This window comes from Pelophylax lessonae (assembly GCF_965119305.1).
Source record: "Pelophylax lessonae genome assembly, chromosome: 11".
Taxonomy (NCBI): Eukaryota; Metazoa; Chordata; class Amphibia; order Anura; family Ranidae; genus Pelophylax; species Pelophylax lessonae.
This window is the reverse complement of record NC_138778.1, coordinates 70,604,696-70,624,369: the sequence shown is the minus strand read 5'-3', so window position 1 is coordinate 70,624,369 and position 19,674 is coordinate 70,604,696. Positions and strand designations below refer to the sequence as shown.

Here is a 19,674-nt window from a genome sequence, read left to right as displayed (position 1 = left end):
TGGTTCGATATTACATTTCCAGGTATTGGCTTTGGTTCCATTCACCTAGTTGGACTATCTGGGTCTTCTCTGGACTCAGCCAGGGTGTTCCTCCCATGGGACCAACTCCAAAATCTGCAAGATGAATTTGGCTCCTGTTGTCCAGCAGTCGGTCATCTTTCAGGACAGGCATGCTGGTGCTGGGTCTGATGGTGTCTACCATCGAGGCAGTTTCGTTTGCACAGTTCCTCACAAGACCTCTGCAAAGAGAGATTCTTGCCATGTGGGGCAAGAATCCACAGTCTCTGGGCAATCTGATGCTGTTGAGCCGGGGTACGAGAGGGTCTCTGATTCGGTGGCTTCGCTCTCTGGCGCTTCAACAGGGAAAATCTTCCTTCCCCTGTACTGGACCGGTGGTCACCATGGATGCCAGCCTGTCCGAGTGGGGTGTCGCATTTTTGGCACGGATTGTGCTCAGGGGGTCTGGACTCTTGAAGAATCCAGACTACCGATCGATATACTGGACATTTCATCAGTTGTGTCTCTGGTGGGGAATTCCCGAGGTGGTCTTGTTGGTCTCCCGTCTCAACAGGAAGGTGCTTAGGTTTGTGGCACGGTCTCGGGATCCTTTGGCCGGCACCACAGACGCACTGGTGGCTCCTATGGGGCCAGTATCGTCTGCTATACCTCTTTTGTCTTCTAGAACTTCTGTTAAGATTCATGCGTAGGTTTGAGATAGAAGGGATTACAGCCATCCTAGTGGCTCCAGACTGGCCTTGCCGGTCTTGGTACGCAGATCTGATACGGTTGGTCGCTGATGCGCCTTGGAGACCTCCTCTTAGAGGAGATCTGTTGGCCCATGGGCCAATCTTCCATCTTGCCTTACAGTCACTGGCTTAACGACTTAGCTGTCAGAAGCCTGGTGCTGAAGGATAGAGGATTGTCTGCATCGATGATTCCCATGCTACTGCAAGCTTGTAAATCTACTTTTAGGAAGATTTACCATCGTGTTTGAGGAGCGTACTTTGCAATCTCTTTGAATCTCTTGGGGTTCACCCCCTCTCCTTTTCAGTGACTCGGAGTTTGGCTTTTCTCCAAAGAGGTGTTGAGCAGCTTCTGGCCTCGGGTACCATCAAGGGCCAGGTTCGGCCTTGGCGGTTTTCTTTTAATGTCCTTTGGCTACGAATTCTTCAGTTCGCACCTTTGTTCAGGGGGTTCCCCCCAGTGTGGTCTCCATTGCCCTCGTGGGATCTCAACTTGGTGCTGTCGATTCTCCAGTAACTGTAACCGCCGTTGGTAACGTTGGTAAATATTTGCGGGATTCCTCTGGCTACATTTTCCCAAAAGGTAGCCTTCTTGGTGGCTTTTTCTTCTGCACGTAGGGTGCCAGAGCTGGCAGCTTTGTCTTGTTGCTCACCTTACTTGGTGGTTCACGGAGATAAAGTGGTGCATCCTTCCTGTCAGTCATTTCTTCCTAAGGTCGTCTCTGGTTTCTATTTAAATGAAGACATTGTGTTGCCTTCCTTGTGCCCTAAGCCTAAGCACTCTAAAGAGATTACCTTACATTCTTTGGATGTGGTGTGGGCAGTCAGGGTGTATTTTGCGGCGACTGAGTCGTCCCGAAAAACAGATTCCCTGTTTGTCTTTACGGATGGACCCCGTGAGGGGCTGGCCGCGTCTGCTGCGACCATTTCCAGACAGATCAGGCAGACGGGGTTGCAGGCCTATTCCCTTAAGGGTCAGGTTCCTCCTTTCCCTGTTAATGCGCATTCTACGAGGGCGCTTAATGCCTCTTGGGCCTTCGGTCATTAGGCATCAGAGGTGCAGGTTGAAAGGCGGCCACCTGGTCATCCATGCACGCTTTCACTAAATTTTATATGGTGGATGTGTTAGCATCTGCGGATGCTGCCTTTGGCCGCAAGGTTTTTCAGGCCGCTGTTGAAGAAGATTAGTCCTCTTTGAGGGTGTAGTTTTTTGTCAGTTGAGCTCCAGTTGTTTCCTGGTTGAGCTCCTGTTTTACTTGGTTGGCTACATTTAGCTTTTGGAAAGTATGTTCATTTTTGTGTTCTTCCCACCCCTCGTTTTGACATTGCTTTGGGACGTCCCATTGGTCAAGAAGAAAGAGAAAACTGGATTTTTGTCTTACCGTAAAATCCCTTTCTCAGATGTTTATTGATGGACACAGCACCCACCACCCTATTGAGTTGGATTATATGTTCTTCTGACACTGCTTGTTACAAAACTGAAGACCTATAGCAGGAAGTGGGAGTATATTCTCTGGGACTGCCCTATAGGCGTAGTCAAACTTTTTTTCCGCCTAGTGTCCTACTCCTGCAGCATAAACCCAAGAGTCAAGAAGATATGGAGCTGTGCCTGTAAATGAACATCAGAGAAAAGGATTTTACAGTAACAGTATACAGTATACAAAAATCTATTTTTTTCTTGTTGAGAAAGAATAAAGAGTGGTCCCTTGTTGCAATTCTGGGTTTATGATTTGTATGATGCCAAGCAAAACAAAGTAGATTAAGGACTGGCTTGACCTCATTTTTACTTGGGGAGATTTACAAAAACTTGTGCACACAGAATCTGGTGCAGTGGTGCATAGTAACCAATCCACTTCTAACCTTGACATTAAAATCTAAAAGCTGCTTGGTTACTATGCACAGCTGCAGCAGATTCTGTGCATCAGTTTTAGTAAATATTACACACTGTGTTTCAATTAAGAAACCTTTTTGCTGGTGTATTACACTTAAACTCCATGAAGTGAAAGAGAAATGTGAAATCATAACTCCTTTGACCTTTTGCAACACAAGCTTTACTGGAGATCATAAGTCAATGTGGAAAATAATGTGTTAGCAACCATACTAGATCTCTTGTTGTTTATTAACAGTAGACAATAATTGTAGATTTGATTAGTCTTCAACTTTCAATCTTTTAGGAGGGTGCCAAAGAGTATGCTGTATTGAACAACCCAAGGTTGAAGTGCTTGGGGAGACGTCGAAGGAAAAATCAAACCAATACTACTTCCAGCTCTGGTGCTTCCACTTCTGGCTTGGCAGAGGCCAAAGAAGGCGATAGTGATCGAGACACTGGAAATGATTGTGCTTCCAGCTCTTCCGGTGAGGAGAAAAGTGTGGAGACCAAGAGATTACACATGAGAAGAGATTCTGGAGGAAGTTTTAGAGGAGATTATTAGCCAATGTAAGGCCTAGCTGGTAAATTATGGTAGTGTAGACGATTCAGTATACTGTATTTGTGTTTTTTGGAAAAGGAAATCATTTTTTGAAATAGAGACATCCTTTTCCTTTTGGCCTTTTTTACATTGCTTTCAAATAGAACACAAATAGCAGAACTACTGTGTTGTAAAGCACATGTTGTTAGGCTAAATAAAACTGTTATAAAAATATAAATAAATAACATCCCATTTGCATTGCTGACCATAGACTTAGAACTGCCCTTGGCTATTACTGCTAGGGGTAGTGCACAAGACCTCCCCTGTGTGACAGCATTATATGCTGAATATCTATAAATGTCACTTCAGGTTTGAATTGATCAGTTGATTATATTTAAAGATAAAGCACTGTTTCTATTAAAACTAACAGATCTCCACTGCCCATCTCCTGTAAACATTTGTCAGGAGAATAAAGGGATTATGTGTTTTACATTAGGGGGAATGACAATAATAAAATCCTGCAAATTGTAATTTAAAGTGCCTAGGCAAAATGAAAAGAAAACATATACAGCACATCTCATGAATACAGGGACATTTTCCTATGTTTTGTCTCTTTTAAAAGTATTGGAAAAATACCTGTTGAAGTGCCAGAAATCAATTAACTCCAAATTCCTGTTTGAGCTGGTGACTCTTCCTCTGTTGCACTGAAATACCAAGCAATGTTGTCAACCCTTCCCGAGGTCTCCGCTTATGGGCTAGAGTACACTTCTTGTTACATTATTGAGATGAGAAGAGAGGGAGGTTTTCTGAGGAGAACTGGGCAGGGCTGGCAACAATGGTTGAAATTTCCGTGCAGCAGGGGCACTGTCATCAGCTCAAACAGGAAGTTCGGTGCTTACTCGATTTTTGACCAAACAGGCATTTTCTGTACTTGCAGCGATATTAAAAGGAAGAAACATGGGGAAACGTTCATGCATTACGGGTTTGTGCTGCATTATATTCTCTCTATCACCTATTGAGAGGCACAGCTTGATGGCATCAAGCCAAACAGCCACGTACAGGAGAAATGGACACTAGGCACTTAGAAAGTAAAGGCTTGTGCTTTTTTCATGTTATAACCCCTTTCACCTCTCACTTTGGCAGTTGTCTTTTGCTTGAATTGGAGGAATGTCTATTACAGCTGCTGGTAGATACATGTCATGTTATAGTTACAATTAGGTTGAAAAAATATGAGTCCATCTCGTTTAGCCAGTAGAGAAAATAAATAAGTAGAAAACTTCCATGTACAGAATCCTATACTCACAGTTAATCCAGTGAAGGAAAAAAAATCCTTCCTGAGCCCTCTAAGGCCAATATTTCCTGGATCAACAGTGTCTGATATTTCCTATAAATGTTAATATCCAGTTATATTTTGTGCAGTTAGGAATTCATCCCGCTCTTTTTAAAATCAATCTACTGAGCTGGCAATAGATTTATTTCTGAGGGAGTCTATTCTGTTTTCAGAGCTCTTACTATAAAGAAAACTTTCCATATGTAGAGGTTATAGGAGAAGTGTGGGATTCTAAAAATTTAAATAAACATACTCACCTCCCTGCTGCAGCGTTGGTCTTTAGCCTGCTATCAGCTGATTCTGCGTCACAGGAGAGCACAAGTAAGTGCATTCCCGTGACCCAGAAGAGAAATCTAACCAACAACGATTTGGCCATACTTCTTATTTAATTCTTTTTTTCTCCAGATGTAATGTAAAGATTGCCCCCTTGCCCTTTGTAATAACCTTAAAGTTAAGTTAAGTTCGCTATATGGACCACTTATGTGTTTACATGGTGACTATATTCTCTTCTTGAGAGAGAATACATTTGGTTCAGCTGATCTTTCCTCATAGCCTAGGTTCTCCATGCCTCTTTATCAGTTTGGTTGTTCTTCTCCGCAACTTCTGCAGTTTACCAGTATCGTTTTTGTTAATTGATGTCCAAAATTGATCTGCATGTTCCAGATGAGGTCTTACTAATGCTTTGTATAGGGTCAAAATTATGTCTTGTTATTATTATCTGGAGTTCATACCTCTTTTAATACAAGAAAATATTGCTTATCCTAGAAAACTGCAGCTTGACATTGCTAGTATTCCTAAATCTATGTTTTACCAGAATACCTAGATCAGTGATGGCGAATAGGGATGCACCAAAATGAAAATTCTGGGCCGAAACAGAAACCGAAAATTCTGGATGCCCTTGGCCGAAAACAAAAAATTACTTTTTTCCCCCAAATGATTTTAAAATAGTTTTAACACATAATATGTTGTTACTCACTGCCCCCCCACAGATAGCAGGTTGACTCTGCTTCTGCTGCTTTCCTTCCTATCCGCAGCCGCCATACAGTAGAAGATGGAGGGAGGAGGTGTGTGGAGCCAGAGAGTCAGTAATAGGCACGGAGGAGGACGAGGAAGATCCTCCTTCGCTCTGCATGCTGGGTCCTCTTCTCGGCCTCGCTTTCCTCTCGGGACCATGACGTCACTGGTTGCTAGACGCCAGGCGGCTGGCGATTCTAGCAACCAGTCTAGCACAGGGCGGGCGAGGAGGTACAAACAGCGGGTCTCGGGAGCCGGCCCCAGCAGGTCACGCGCCATATAAGTTAAAGTGAAAGCTGCTGCTGCTGTGGAGGCCATTAATTTTTGGCATATATATGACCTGTTTTCGGCCAAAAATTTTGGTTGCCGAAATCTCGGTGCATCACTAATGGCGAACCTTGGCACCCCAGATGTTTTGGGACTACATTTCCCATGATGCTCCTGTACTCTGCAGTGTAGTTGAGCATCATGGGAAATGTAGTTCCAAAACATCTGGGGTGTCAAGATTAGCCATCACTGACCTAGATCCTTCTCGAACATTGACTCCCCAAATACATATAATTCTGGAAGTCTCTACAGCCTGCCAATGAGCACTGGTAGATGTAATCCAGATAAATGACATACTGGAGGTCTCTCCAGCTAGCCATCAAGCGCAAATGTTTCCAATTTGTATTATGGTGTTCCCTCTGCAAAAGAACTGCTGTTTGCAGGGACATCCCAAATGTGTTCCAGCAAGGACACAACTTTAGGGTAGGCCATTTCTTTTTCTGGAGATTTTATGCTGTGTGTTAACACCAGGGCTGCAGCAGCATTTCTGATCTTGTCCCTGAATTCTCCATTTATAAGTATGTTCTTTTACCTGTGGTTGTGGCTTCGATTGAACCTTTTTGTGGCACAGTACGAAGACATTAGCTTCCCTTCCCACGCTCTGCAAGTGCTTGGGGCTACAGACATGGATGGCTGCTCTCCTCATAGATCTTGTCTGGGACAAACTGTGACAGCTAGAAAACAGTGTCTGCAACACAGACGGAAGTTTGGCATGATCTCCACTTTGTTTTCTTGCCGCTGTCTACAATTTACTTTCCTTTTTTTTTGGCCATCCATCCCTATCTTTATCTTACTAAGGATGATTTCTCTATCGTCCATTGACAGATGCAGCCTCATCTTCATGAACTGTGTGGGTTATGCTGCCACCTGCAGGAGTAGTCTAGGCAGTACGTTAGTACAAAGTTTTAACATATACACGCCCACGGGGCTGTCCCTCCAGACATAACCCTCACAGACACAGCCCAGCACATCAGTTTATTTCTGCCTAGAGAAGGAGTAGGACCTAGGTTTTCCTGCTGGGACTCCAGTCTAATTTTTTTCATTCTTTTCACAATATTTTCTTTTATTTCTCTTTACTCACTTGCTAGCTAGTGAGTCGCAGCGTACGCCTCGGCTGGCAGCACCCTCAAAGTGGGATGCCGTCTCCCCGGAGCGGAGCCCACCCGGTCCATGATGTGGTGAGTAAATGTGTCCCCCTTGCCCCTGCTGGCCTTGGGGGGATGTGGGCCCTCTCCTGGGGATAATAGGATTGTGCCTCCTAAAAGATCCCCCTGGCTTGCCCAGTGCCCGGTCTGTGTGTACACCCTCCCCCCTTCCCAGTTCCCACAGGGGGGGTGGGGGGGGGGTGGCAGAGTACCTTTGGGATTGATGGTTCCTGCTGTGGTTCCTGAGGCCTTCATAGTGTCGGTTCCTGGCCACATGGCAAGCCGTGAGTGCTGCCATCTTAAGTGTGGGCAATGTATTTTTTTTCCCCATAGACTTGTATAGGGTAGCCATTTTCCCTGAGCTTCCTATTGTACTGTATGGGCATCCATGTTTGTGTAGCCTTTTGTGCTGCACTGAGCAGCGTGACCTTTCATTCAGGCATGATCACTTCCTGTGTTCAGTTTCCTGCTGCTGGCCAAGGTAATTTCCTGTCTGTTTCTGCATGCTGCTGGAACGATCAGGAGGACGTTTTCTCTGAAGGGGTACAGTACTGGGGATCTCTGCAGATCGCTGCGATCGGTGGTGGGAGCCGCGATTGGCGCTTCTTAAAGTGACAGTACTCCGTTTTTTGCTACTTGCACTATGAAGTCCCAAACTGTGAATTCTCCCTCAGACCCATTCTGTGCGACTCCCGGACAGTCCGGATTGCAGTCGCTGACTGCGATTTCAGCAGCTCTAGAAAGCCTGGCGACAAAAGTTGATTTAGTCATTAGTGGTGGCATCATTGAATCAGGGGGAATTTCTGGCATCCATCGATCTCAAGGTTGCATATCTCCACGTCCCCATAACCGAGGGACATCAGCAATTCCTCCGTTTTGAGGTGGCAGAGGAGCACTTTCAATTCGTGGCGTTATCCTTTGGTCTCACCTTGGCTCCCAGAGTATTTACCAAGGTCCTGGACATTTGTGGGATATCTGGACGATCTCCTGTTGCGAGCAGTCTCCCATCATGATTCATACCCTTCAGGAATTTGGGTGGACAATCAATTTTAAAAAATCTGCGCTGACGCCAACAGTAGGGGTCAGTTATCTGAGACTGACCCTCGACTCTACTCTGGCGAGGGTCTTTCTCCCCCTGGACAAACTTCAAGGCAGTCAGGTTGCTGATGGAGACTGATCAGTCCTCCTTGCGGGCTTGCAGAAGGGCCCTGGGTCTGATGGTTTCGACCTTTGAAGCAGTCCCACTCGAGACCTTTGCAAAAGGAGATTCTGGCAAAATGGAACAGAGATCCACGGTCCTGAAATCAGAAGGTTTGCTTGACCCATCTTACAAAGTCAACTCTTTCTTGGTGGCTCCAGTCACCTGCCCTGTGCCAGGGCAAGTCCTTCCTGCCAGTGTTTTGGATGGTGGTCACCTGGCGGCCAAGAAGGTGGCCGAGATTCTGATTTGGGCAGAACACCATGTTCCGGCCCTGTCCGCAGTCCACATTTCGAGTGTGGAGAATTGACAAGGGGATTACCTGAGTTGTCAGGTGTTGGATCAAAGGGAATGGTCCCTTCATCCAGAGGTGTTTCATCTCCTGTGTGTCCACAGGAGACTCTGGAGGTGGATCTGTTTGTGTCTCACCTTAACAGGAAAGTTCAGCGGTTTGTGGCCAGGTCTCGGGATCCTCTGGCCGACGCCACAGGCGCTCTGGTGGCTCCTTGGAGCCAGTATCGCATGATCTATGCCTTCCCTCTGCTTGTACTCCTGCCGAGGTTTCTTTGCTGGGTGGCGATGGAAGGCATTTCGGTATTTTTGGTGGCACCAGACTGGCCTCGGCGGTCTTGGTACGCAGACCTGGTAACAATGGTCGTAGACCCTCCATGGAGACTTCCTCTGCAGGAAGATCTACTGTCTCAAGGACCGATCTTCCACCCTGCTTTACGGTCGCTGGCTTTAACGGCTTGGCTGTTGAAAACAAGGTATTGAGGGATAGAGGTCTCTCTAATTGACTCCTACCCTTTTGAAGGCTAGGAAGTCGACTTCCAGGAAGATCTATCATCGCACGCGGAAATCATACATTTCATGGTGTGAATCGCTGCAGCTGCGACCTCGCTTATTTTCTGTAGCTAGGATTTTGGCCTTTTTACAAAAAGGGGTTGAGCAGCGGTTGGCGTTGGGTACTACCAAGGGCCAGGTGTCGGCCTTTGCTATTTACTTCCAACGTCTGTTGGCTACTAATGCCTTAAAGCGGAGTTCCACCCTAAATTTATACTTACCTCCATCTTCTCGCTCCGGGTCACCTGAAAAACAAATGGATAATCGCAATTTTTTTTTTTTTACTTACCTCGTATAGAAGAAAATATACTTACCTTACTTCCTTCTTCCTCCCCTCGGCGGCCACGGCGATTCGTCACTTCCTGGCTTTGCAATGATTCCTGGGAGCTGAACGTCATCGCTCCCAGGAATCAATGCGACTTCACCGGCCCCTACATCAGTTCCGGTGCGCGCACGTCATTCCCTTCTAAACAGCTTCTGGGCATGCCCAGAAGCTGTGGAGGGATGACACGCGCGCACCGGAAGTGACGGCGGGGCCGGTGCAGTGCTTCGTGGGACCGAAGAAGACGGAAGAGGACGCAGAAGAGGAATGCGCTGGCTTCAAGCTGCCCACACCTGAGATGGCAGCGCTGGACAATACTTTTGCAAGGTAAGTATTTCTCCTAACAGGTAAGTGCAACCCGGGACAGATCAGAGGCTAGCCATTGTGGAATGTACTAGCCCTGACTGTCCCGGGGGTATTTTTATTAAAAAAAAATGTCCCAGGGTGGAACTCCGCTTTAATTTGTATTTTTATTCAGGGGGTGCGTCCTGTGTCCTGTCATTCTAATTATTTGGTGGTTCGCAGGGATAAAGTGGCCCTCTGACCTAATCCGTCTTTTCTCCCTAAGGTGATGTCAGATTTTCATCTTAATGAAGACATCCTGTTGCCTTCCTTATGTCCTAAGCCTAAGCATCCCAAGGAATTTGCCTTGCATTCTCTGGATGTGGTTCGGGCAATAAGAGTTTATCTGACGGTCACTGAGTCCTTTAGGACGTCGGACTCTCTCTTTGTCCTTCCGGGCGGTCCTCGCAAAGGTTTGGCTGCGCCCGCTGCGACCATTTCAAGATGGATCAGGCAGACGGTTGTTCAGGCAGACGGTTGTTCAGGCTTATTCCCTCGGTCGCCTGTGCTCACCTTTACCAAGTTTTACAAGGTGGGTTTGTTGGATGCCTCTTTTGGCCGCAAGGTTTTGCAGGCTGCTGTTTCATAGAGAGTGTTTTTTTCTTATTCTCTTAGGAGTCTTTTACCTGGGTGAGCTCATGTTGTTTTGGTTGAGCTTCATGTTACCCAATTGGCTAGGTTTAGCCTTTGGAGTTTCTGGTTGCGTTTTTCCAACCCCTCATGCCTATACTGCTTTGGGACGTCCCACACAGCTCATGAAGATGAGGCTGCGTCTGTCAATGGACGATAGAGAAAACAAGATTTTTGTAAGATCTTACCGTAAAATATTTTTCTCTGATGTCCATTGACAGACACAGTACCCACCCCTCTGAATTGGGGATGTTTTTTTGTCTTCACTGCTTGCAACTAAACTGATGTGCTGGGCTGTGTCTGTGAGGGTTATGTCTGGAGGGACAGCCCTGTGTGGGCGTGTATATGTTAAAACTTTGTACTAACGTACTGCCTAGACTACTCCTGCAGGTGGCAGCATAAACCACACAGCTCATGAAGTTGAGGCTGCGTCTGTCAATGGACATCAGGGAAAAAGATTTTACGGTAAGATCTTACAAAAATCATATTTTTTCTTTGGTTATGGAAGAATTTATGTCTAGATTAGAAATTCTTTTAGCTCCTGCTGCTGTCAAAGCTTAAAAACACCTGCTTTCCCATTCCCCAGTAGAATTTGATGCAGAGATGCCTAATGTTCCTGAGACTGCTGGAGATATTCCTGGGGACTCATTATTAGACATTACGTCTCTCCCTTCCCTAGAGAAGGCAGTGACCCCAATAGACATGGGCGGTTTGTTTCCTTCCAAACCGAAATCTGGACAAATTTTTCATTATTTGGAAATTCAGATGTTTCCATCCATTTCCAAATTACAATAGTAATGAATTAAAATGAATTTGAAATAATGAAATTAAATTTGAGTGAAATTTGAATTAGATTAAAATTAGAAAATTAATTCAAATTCTAATTTGAAATGAAGAATAGAATAAAAAAAATTGAATATAAAATAAAAGAATCACATTGAAAATAATAGAGTAAAACAGAATAACATAGAAAAGAATAGAATATAAAATAAAAGAATAGAATAAACAGAACAAAATAGAAAATAAAAGAAGAATAAAATAGAATAGAAATTAAAGGAATAGAATAAAATATAAAAGAGTAGAATAAAAGAAACAATAGAATAGAATACAGTGCCTTGCGAAAGTATTCGGCCCCCTTGAACTTTGCAACCTTTTGCCACTTTTCAGGCTTCAAACATAAAGATATAAAACTGTAATTTTTTGTGAAGAATCAACAAGTGGGACACAATCATGAAGTGGAACGAAATCTATTGGATATTTTTAAACTTTTTTAACAAATTAAAAACTGAAAAATTGGGCGTGCAAAATTATTCAGCCCCCTTAAGTTAATACTTTGTAGCGCCACCTTTTGCTGCAATTACAGCTGTAAGTCGCTTGGGGTATGTCTCTATCAGTTTTGCACATCGAGAGACTGAAATTTTTGCCCATTCCTCCTTGCAAAACAGCTTGAGCTCAGTGAGGTTGGATGGAGAGCGTTTGTGAACAGCAGTTTTCAGTTCTTTCCACAGATTCTCGATTGGATTCAGGTCTGGACTTTGACTTGGCCATTCTAACACCTGCATATGTTTATTTGTGAACCATTCCATTGTAGATTTTTCTTATGTTTTGGATCATTGTCTTGGAAGACAAATCTCCGTCCCAGTCTCAGGTCTTTTGCAGACTCCATCAGGTTTTCTTCCAGAATGGTCCAGTATTTGGTTCCATGCATCTTCCCATCAATTTTAACCATCTTCCCTGTTCCTGCTGAAGAAAAGCATGCCCAAACCATGATGCTGCCACCACCATGTTTGACAGTGTGGATGGTGTGTTAAGGGTGATGAGCTGTGTTGCTTTTACGCCAAACATAACGTTTTGCATTGTTGCCAAAAAGTTTGATTTTGGTTTCATCTGACCAGAGCACCTTCTTCCACATGTTTGGTGTGTCTCCCAGGTGGCTTGTGGCAAACATTAAACAACACTTTTTATGGATATCTTTAACCACTTGCCGACTGCCTAACGCCGATCTACGTCGGCAGTCAGCCCCTCACAGGCAAAGTGACGTAGGGCTACGTCACTAGCTTGTGAGGGTCTAGGGAGCGAGCGCGCGCCCCCGGAGGCGGAAGTCACGGACCCCCCCGCGCGTGTGACCAGCGGACCCGATGTCTGCCGGTCACTCGGCGATCGGCGGAGGAGAGGGAGAAAGTCAGGCGGCTTGTGTAAACAAGCCACCTGTCATTCTCCCCGGTGTATGAAGGCTGATCATACGGTTCTACTATGTAGAACCGTCGATCACTCTTCATACATCTGAAGCCACAGCCGATCACAGTAGAAAGCACGCCCCTAGGGACACACACAGCCCCTCCCTCTCTAATAAAGTTAACCCCTTCACTACCAGTGTATTTTTACAGTAACAGTGCATATGTATAGCACTGATTACTGTAGGAATGTCACTGGTAACCCCAAAAGTGTCAAAAATGTCAGTCAAGGGTCCGATCTGTCCGCCGCAATGTCGCAGTACCGCAAAAAAAATCGCAGATCGCCGCCATTACGCGTTAAAAAAAAAAACAACAAAAATGACAAAAATCTTTCCCTTTGTTAGTAAACTCGATAACTTTTGCGCAAACCAATCAAAATACGCTTTTTGCGATTTTTTTTTTTTTACCAAACATAGGTAGCATGAAAAAATTGGCCGAAAATGTTAAAAAATTTTGATTTTTACATTTTTTTTGGGGGGAATTTCATATAAAAAAATGTGAAAAATATTGCTATTTTTGCAAAATTGTCGCTCTTTTTTTGTTTATAGCGCGTGATCAAAATATCGCACAGGTGATCAAATACCACCAAAAGAAAGCTCTGTTTGTGGGAAAAAAAGGACGCCAAATTGGTTTAGATACAGCGTCGCCTGACCGCGCAATTGTCTGTTAAAGTCACGCAGTGCCGAATCGCAAAATACCCCCTGGTCAGGAAGGGGGTAAAATCTTCCGGGGCTTAAGTGGTTAAGAAATGTCTTTCTTCTTGCCACACTTCCATAAAGTCCAGATTAACGACTGATTGTTGTCCTATGGACAGAGTCTCCCACCTCAGCTGTAGATCTCTGCAGTTCATCCAGAGTGATCATGGGCCTCTTGGCTGCATCTCTGATCAGTCTTCTCCTTGTATGAGCTGAAAGTTTAGAGGGACGGCCAGGTCTTCGTAGACTTGCAGTGGTCTGATACTCCTTGCATTTCAGTATGATTGCTTGCACAGTGCTCCTTGGGATGTTTAAAGGTTGGGAAATCTTTTTGTATCCAAATCCGGCTTTAAACTTCTCCACAACAGTATCTTGGACCTGCCTGGTGTGGTTACTTGTTCTTCATGATGCTCTCTGCGCTCTATGTCCAGGGGGATGTTTTCCGAGGGGATATTGTCCCGGGGGATATTGCCCGGGAGATGTTGTCCCCAGGGGATATTATCCGGGGGGATATTGTCTGGGGGATATTGTCCTGATACCTTTATACGGAGACTTGATTACACACAGGTGGATTCTATTTATCATCATTAGTCATTTAGGTCAACATTGGATCATTCAGAGATCCTCACTGAACTTCTGGAGAGAGTTTGCTGCACTGAAAGTAAAGGGGCTGAATAATTTTGCACGCCCAATTTTTCAGTTTTTTATTTGTTAACAAAGTTTGAAATATCCAATACATTTTGTTCCACTTCATGATTGTGTCCCACTTGTTGTTGATTCTTCACAAAAAATTACAGTTTTACATCTTTATGTTTGAAGCCTGAAATGTGGCAAAAGGTCGCAAAGTTCAAGGGGGCCGAATACTTTCGCAAGGCACTATATAACCGTCTCCTGCTATTTGAATTTCGAATAGAATTAATTTGAATAGAATAGTTTAGAACCGAATAGAAAAGAATAGAGTATGATATAACATAAAACAATAGAATAGAAAAAAAATAGAATATAATAACTCTCCTCCAAAGTTTGAATTTCGAAAAGAACGAATAAAATAGAAAAAACAATAAAATAGGGTAGAGTAATATAGAATATAACCATCTTCGGAAATTCAAATTTCAAATAGAATAGTTTAGAATAGACTAGAAAATAATAGACTAGAACAGACTTTGCCCTGTGCTGATCACATGCACCCTCCCCCAAAAAAAAAATTCTCTAGCAATACACACAAAACTGAGCATGTGCCGAGTGCCTCCTAGGGCTCTGTGCTATCGGCAGATGGGTTGGGCACAGTAAAAGAAGGGGAGGATCAGCGACGACCGGATCAAACAGCCGTTTTACACAATGTACAGGATTAACCCCTTAGGTTGCACAGTGAGCATAGCAAACATGCTTTATTCCATATACAGACTGATTTTACTGTTGTGGGTTTTGTAACACTTTAAGCAAATAGGTCTTTGTAAAGCACACTGTCTGTAATTACTTTGAAAGCGTTTGTGTTGTGTGAGAATCATAATCTTTTTATCTTAATCATACAGTATCAGACACAGGCTGGATATTTATAGACCCTCAGCTGCTACTTAGCTGCTGATACTAAGAACTATTCGTTCTTGTGTTATTACAATCAGGAAACATGAATTATGTTTAAAAGTGAATTACTATTGAACTTTTCAAGCTTGAAGGTAAATATTCCATCATTTAGAGACTAAGCGCCTGACTAGGTGTTACATCACTTTTACAGGTACCACTGCTTCCACCTAGAGCCCTTTATAAGGTACTTAGGCACATCCTACTGCTCTTTTGCTACAAGGAATTCAGTACAGGACAGTCAGCACCTGGGTTGCTGTTTACTCCTTATCGACATGCTTACCTCAGTTCCGAAACCTAGTCTGTGAGCATCCCACAAGTGAATACCCTGACTGATGGCAGTGACAAAAACAAGGCACAAAGAAACCATGGAAAAAATCAGGCAATCATTTACTCAGTGGAAGGCTTGCAAAACATTCAAACTGACTATGCTTCCCTTGAACTTAAGCAGGACTCTATTTTAATACTGGTCTCTAGCTGTATCTAGTCTCTAGCTCTGTCTCAGTAATGCAACAGGCAGCCTCTGCAACCAAGGCAAATTTTTTTGCAATTACTGTACTGTGCAAAAGATTTAGGAAGGTGTGAAGAAATGCTGTAAGTAAGAATGATTTAAAAATATATATTTTGCTTGTTTATTTTTATCAATATTTAAAATGCAAAGTGATTGAACAGAGGAAAAATCTAGATCAAATAAATATTTTGTGTGACTACCCTTTGGCCTCAAACCAGCATCAGTTCTTCTAGGTACACTTGTACTCCCAACGAGCAGAGGGTGGACACGGGTACTTGGCTGTTACTCCCGGCCTAGATAGCCCTGGTACTTGAGGATACTGGCTCCCAGACATTGGAAGGAGGATGGGATTTCATGTATACTTATAGGGGGATGCCCAAGCTTTTGCAGATGCAACTTTTGGCCGCATGGTTCTTGCAGCAGCATCACTCTAAATTGGGTCCCTTGACCCTTGTTATCGTGGGGCCTTTTGGCACAATTCTGTTTGCCTTGTTGTTGCCCACCCTTCCTATTCATTGCTTTGGCAGGTCTCAGGGTCTATGAATATCCAACCTATGTCCTGTACTGTACGATTAAAATAAAAGGCATTTTTTGATTATCCATAAATTCTATATCTTGGAGTGCAGTACAAGACACAGGCTACCTTCTGTATTGTGTTACTCTGCATTGCTTGCTAAAAAAATCTTTCACAGAGTAGGGTGGGGTTTTATGGGTATGCCCAGGGATCATGACCAGCAAAAGTGGGTGGGGTTATAGGGGTATGCCCAAGGATCATGCCCAGCAAAGGTTTGTCAGTGTCCAAACACCTGAAGGTAGCCCCCGACAACTCTGGGTCTATGAATGTCTAGCCATTGTTCTGTACTGTTCTCTAAGATATGGAAATTACAGGCAGGTCACATTTTATTTTTTTATTTGATCTTTTGATGTATACGTCATTTTTTTCAGAGGCTAATTCACGTTGCCAAACACCCACTAGGCAAAGACAGGGGAGTGGGAGTGGAGAACTTCCAGATGTTTCAGAGCCCAGTGAGCCAGCAGAGTGGTCTGGAGCTGAGGAATCTCTCTTTCGGGTTTTCCATGGAACCTACTTCAACAATTTCTGCTCTATTGCTAAACTCATGGGCACCAAGACATGCAAACAGGTAAGGGAGCCTTGGCTAATCTGAAAACTCTTAATTAGGGAGGCAGGATACAAGAGGGTACATATTTTGCCTACATATAGGACAGTACCTTTATAAAAGGAAACTAGAAGATTTTGATCAATTTTAATAAAAAAAAAAAAAAAGTGCATGCTGGGTTGTTTCATAAGAAAGCCCAGCACTAGCTGTGCACTTAGGCTGCATTTGCATAGGCATTTAACTGCATTTCATGACTGTTTGCACAACCATTGATTACCACTGATGATCATGGCTGAACGCACAGAAGAAAACCACATAAAGAATATAAGCACTCTAGAGCTACTTCCAAAATAAACAGAAGGTGTCTCTATCCCAATCTAGCATTTTTAATAACTTGTCTTAAAAAAAAAAGATACTCTGCTGTTGCTGACTGAAAGATCTTTAGACCTTGTCAACTTGAAGGAGAGGGATGTACAAGTGTCCATCTTCTGAATTATTCAATTGCCTTTTCTCTATCGTTCATTGACGGACAAAGTCCTCTGATGCATATCAGTAGGGTAATACCGCCCCCTACAGGAGTAGGACACTAGGCAGAAAGAATTTCTGGCTACACCTATGGGCAGTCCCTGGGGGTATACCCTTTCTCTTCCTGCATAGATGTCAGTTTTAATCTGCCTAGTCAGGACTAACTGATGTCCCGAAGAAAGGGCTGCCTGCGTCTGCTGCGACTATTTTCAGATGGAGCAGACAGACAGTGGTGCAGGCTTATTCCATTAAGGGTCAGGTTCCACCTTTCCCTGTCAAGGCACACTCTACTCTGGTGCTTAGTGCTTCCTGGGTGGGCTTTTCGCCATCAGGCATTGGTGCTTCAGGTGTGCAAGGCAGTGACCTGGTCATCTGTTCACACCTTTACCAAATTTTATAAGGTGGATGTGATGGCATCTGCGGATGCCTCCTTTCAGGGGCAGACTGGCAACTTTCGGCCCAGGGGGCAAGTACAACCCAGAGGCCCATGACGCAGAGACTTGGTCTCCCTCCCACTCTCCCTCTTCCTGTCCTCCTCCTGACCCTCATTCCAAGCTCAAGTTCTGCTCTCACTCTCTACTTACCAGCTGAATTTTCGTTCCCGACCTGGCCAGCAGGGGGCGGTGGGGTGGAGCTGGGGGAGAAGAATTTCCAGTGGGGCACTGGACAGACACATTTTACACCATAAACAGGCAAAAAATTTGGGGGAGCATACCCATGTATTTCTAAAGCTGCTGCAGCTATGAACCAAAAGACATGTATATTAAAAAAGAATAGCGCGCAAATGCAAAAGAGATAACTACCAAATCTGAAGACAATCCATAAATAAAAATGGGGGTTTGGTCCCACCATATGGCCATATCGTGCTCAAGCCCACTACTGCGTCAAAGTACCCCATTATCAGTGGGTCCTACACTATCCATGAAAAAGAGATGAATCCAGCCCTTCTAACCCTTGGAGATAATACTCCTTGCTGGGAAGGATGTGCAAATACACTACAGGGGACTCCTCCTATATCCACTTGATGGTGGACACTGATTGAGTACAGGTGTGTGTGGGGGGGGTGGGGAGGGTTGCTCAACCTCGATAGTCTGGTCAGACCGAATACATAATAAACAGGCAAAAAATTTGGGGGAGCATACCCATGTATTTCTAAAGCTGCTGCAGCTATGAACCAAAAGACATGTATATTAAAAAAGAATAGCGCGCAAATGCAAAAGAAATAACTACCAAATCTGAAGACAATCCATAAATAAAAATGGGGGTTTGGTCCCACCATATGGCCATATCGTGCTCAAGCCCACTACTGCGTCAAAGTACCCCATTATCAGTGGGTCCTACACTATCCATGAAAAAGAGATGAATCCAGCCCTTCTAACCCTTGGAGATAATACTCCTTGCTGGGAAGGATGTGCAAATGCACTACAGGGGACTCCTCCTATATCCACTTGATGGTGGACACTGATTGAGTACAGGTGTGTGTGGGGGGGGGGGGGGGGTGGGGAGGGTTGCTCAACCTCGATAGTCTGGTCAGACCGAATACATAATAAACAGGCAAAAAATTTGGGGGAGCATACCCATGTATTTCTAAAGCTGCTGCAGCTATGAACCAAAAGACATGTATATTAAAAAAGAATAGCGCGCAAATGCAAAAGAAATAACTACCAAATCTGAAGACAATCCATAAATAAAAATGGGGGTTTGGTCCCACCATATGGCCATATCGTGCTCAAGCCCACTACTGCGTCAAAGTACCCCATTATCAGTGGGTCCTACACTATCCATGAAAAAGAGATGAATCCAGCCCTTCTAACCCTTAGAGATAATACTCCTTGCTGGGAAGGATGTGCAAATGCACTACAGGGGACTCCTCCTATATCCACTTGATGGTGGACACTGATTGAGTACAGGTGTGTGTGGGGGGGTGGGGAGGGTTGCTCAACCTCGATAGTCTGGTCAGACCGAATACATAATAAACAGGCAAAAAATTTGGGGGAGCATACCCATGTATTTCTAAAGCTGCTGCAGCTATGAACCAAAAGACATGTATATTAAAAAAGAATAGCGCGCAAATGCAAAAGAAATAACTACCAAATCTGAAGACAATCCATAAATAAAAATGGGGGTTTGGTCCCACCATATGGCCATATCGTGCTCAAGCCCACTACTGCGTCAAAGTACCCCATTATCAGTGGGTCCTACACTATCCATGAAAAAGAGATGAATCCAGCCCTTCTAACCCTTGGAGATAATACTCCTTGCTGGGAAGGATGTGCAAATGCACTACAGGGGACTCCTCCTATATCCACTTGATGGTGGACACTGATTGAGTACAGGTGTGTGTGGGGGGGGTGGGGAGGGTTGCTCAACCTCGATAGTCTGGTCAGACCGAATACATAATAAACAGGCAAAAAATTTGGGGGAGCATACCCATGTATTTCTAAAGCTGCTGCAGCTATGAACCAAAAGACATGTATATTAAAAAAGAGTGGGGGCGGTGGGGTGGAGCTGGGGGAGAAGAATTTCCAGTGGGGCACTGGACAGACACATTTTACACCATCCATGCTGGGGGGGGGGGGGGGCTGCACTTTATCCTTGTCTTCATCCTGCACTCAGTAGGTCAGCGGCAGGGACTTTTTACTTCTCTTCACCAGGAATCATTTAGGCATGTCTGTGGCAGAAGCGGTGATGCCTTTTTATGGGGCATC

The 19,674-nt window shown here is 44.4% G+C and overlaps 1 protein-coding gene across 1 annotated transcript in view; it reads left to right on the top strand.

The window, feature by feature from the left end:
• The window catches only part of EZH1 (enhancer of zeste 1 polycomb repressive complex 2 subunit), a 212,296-nt gene that overhangs the window by 123,138 nt on the left and 69,484 nt on the right, over positions 1-19,674 (top strand). The window contains exons 12-13 of the mRNA XM_082271240.1: positions 2,918-3,098; positions 16,269-16,465. Coding sequence (XP_082127366.1) covers positions 2,918-3,098; positions 16,269-16,465 — 378 coding nt within the window. The remainder of the gene's footprint in view (positions 1-2,917; positions 3,099-16,268; positions 16,466-19,674) is intronic.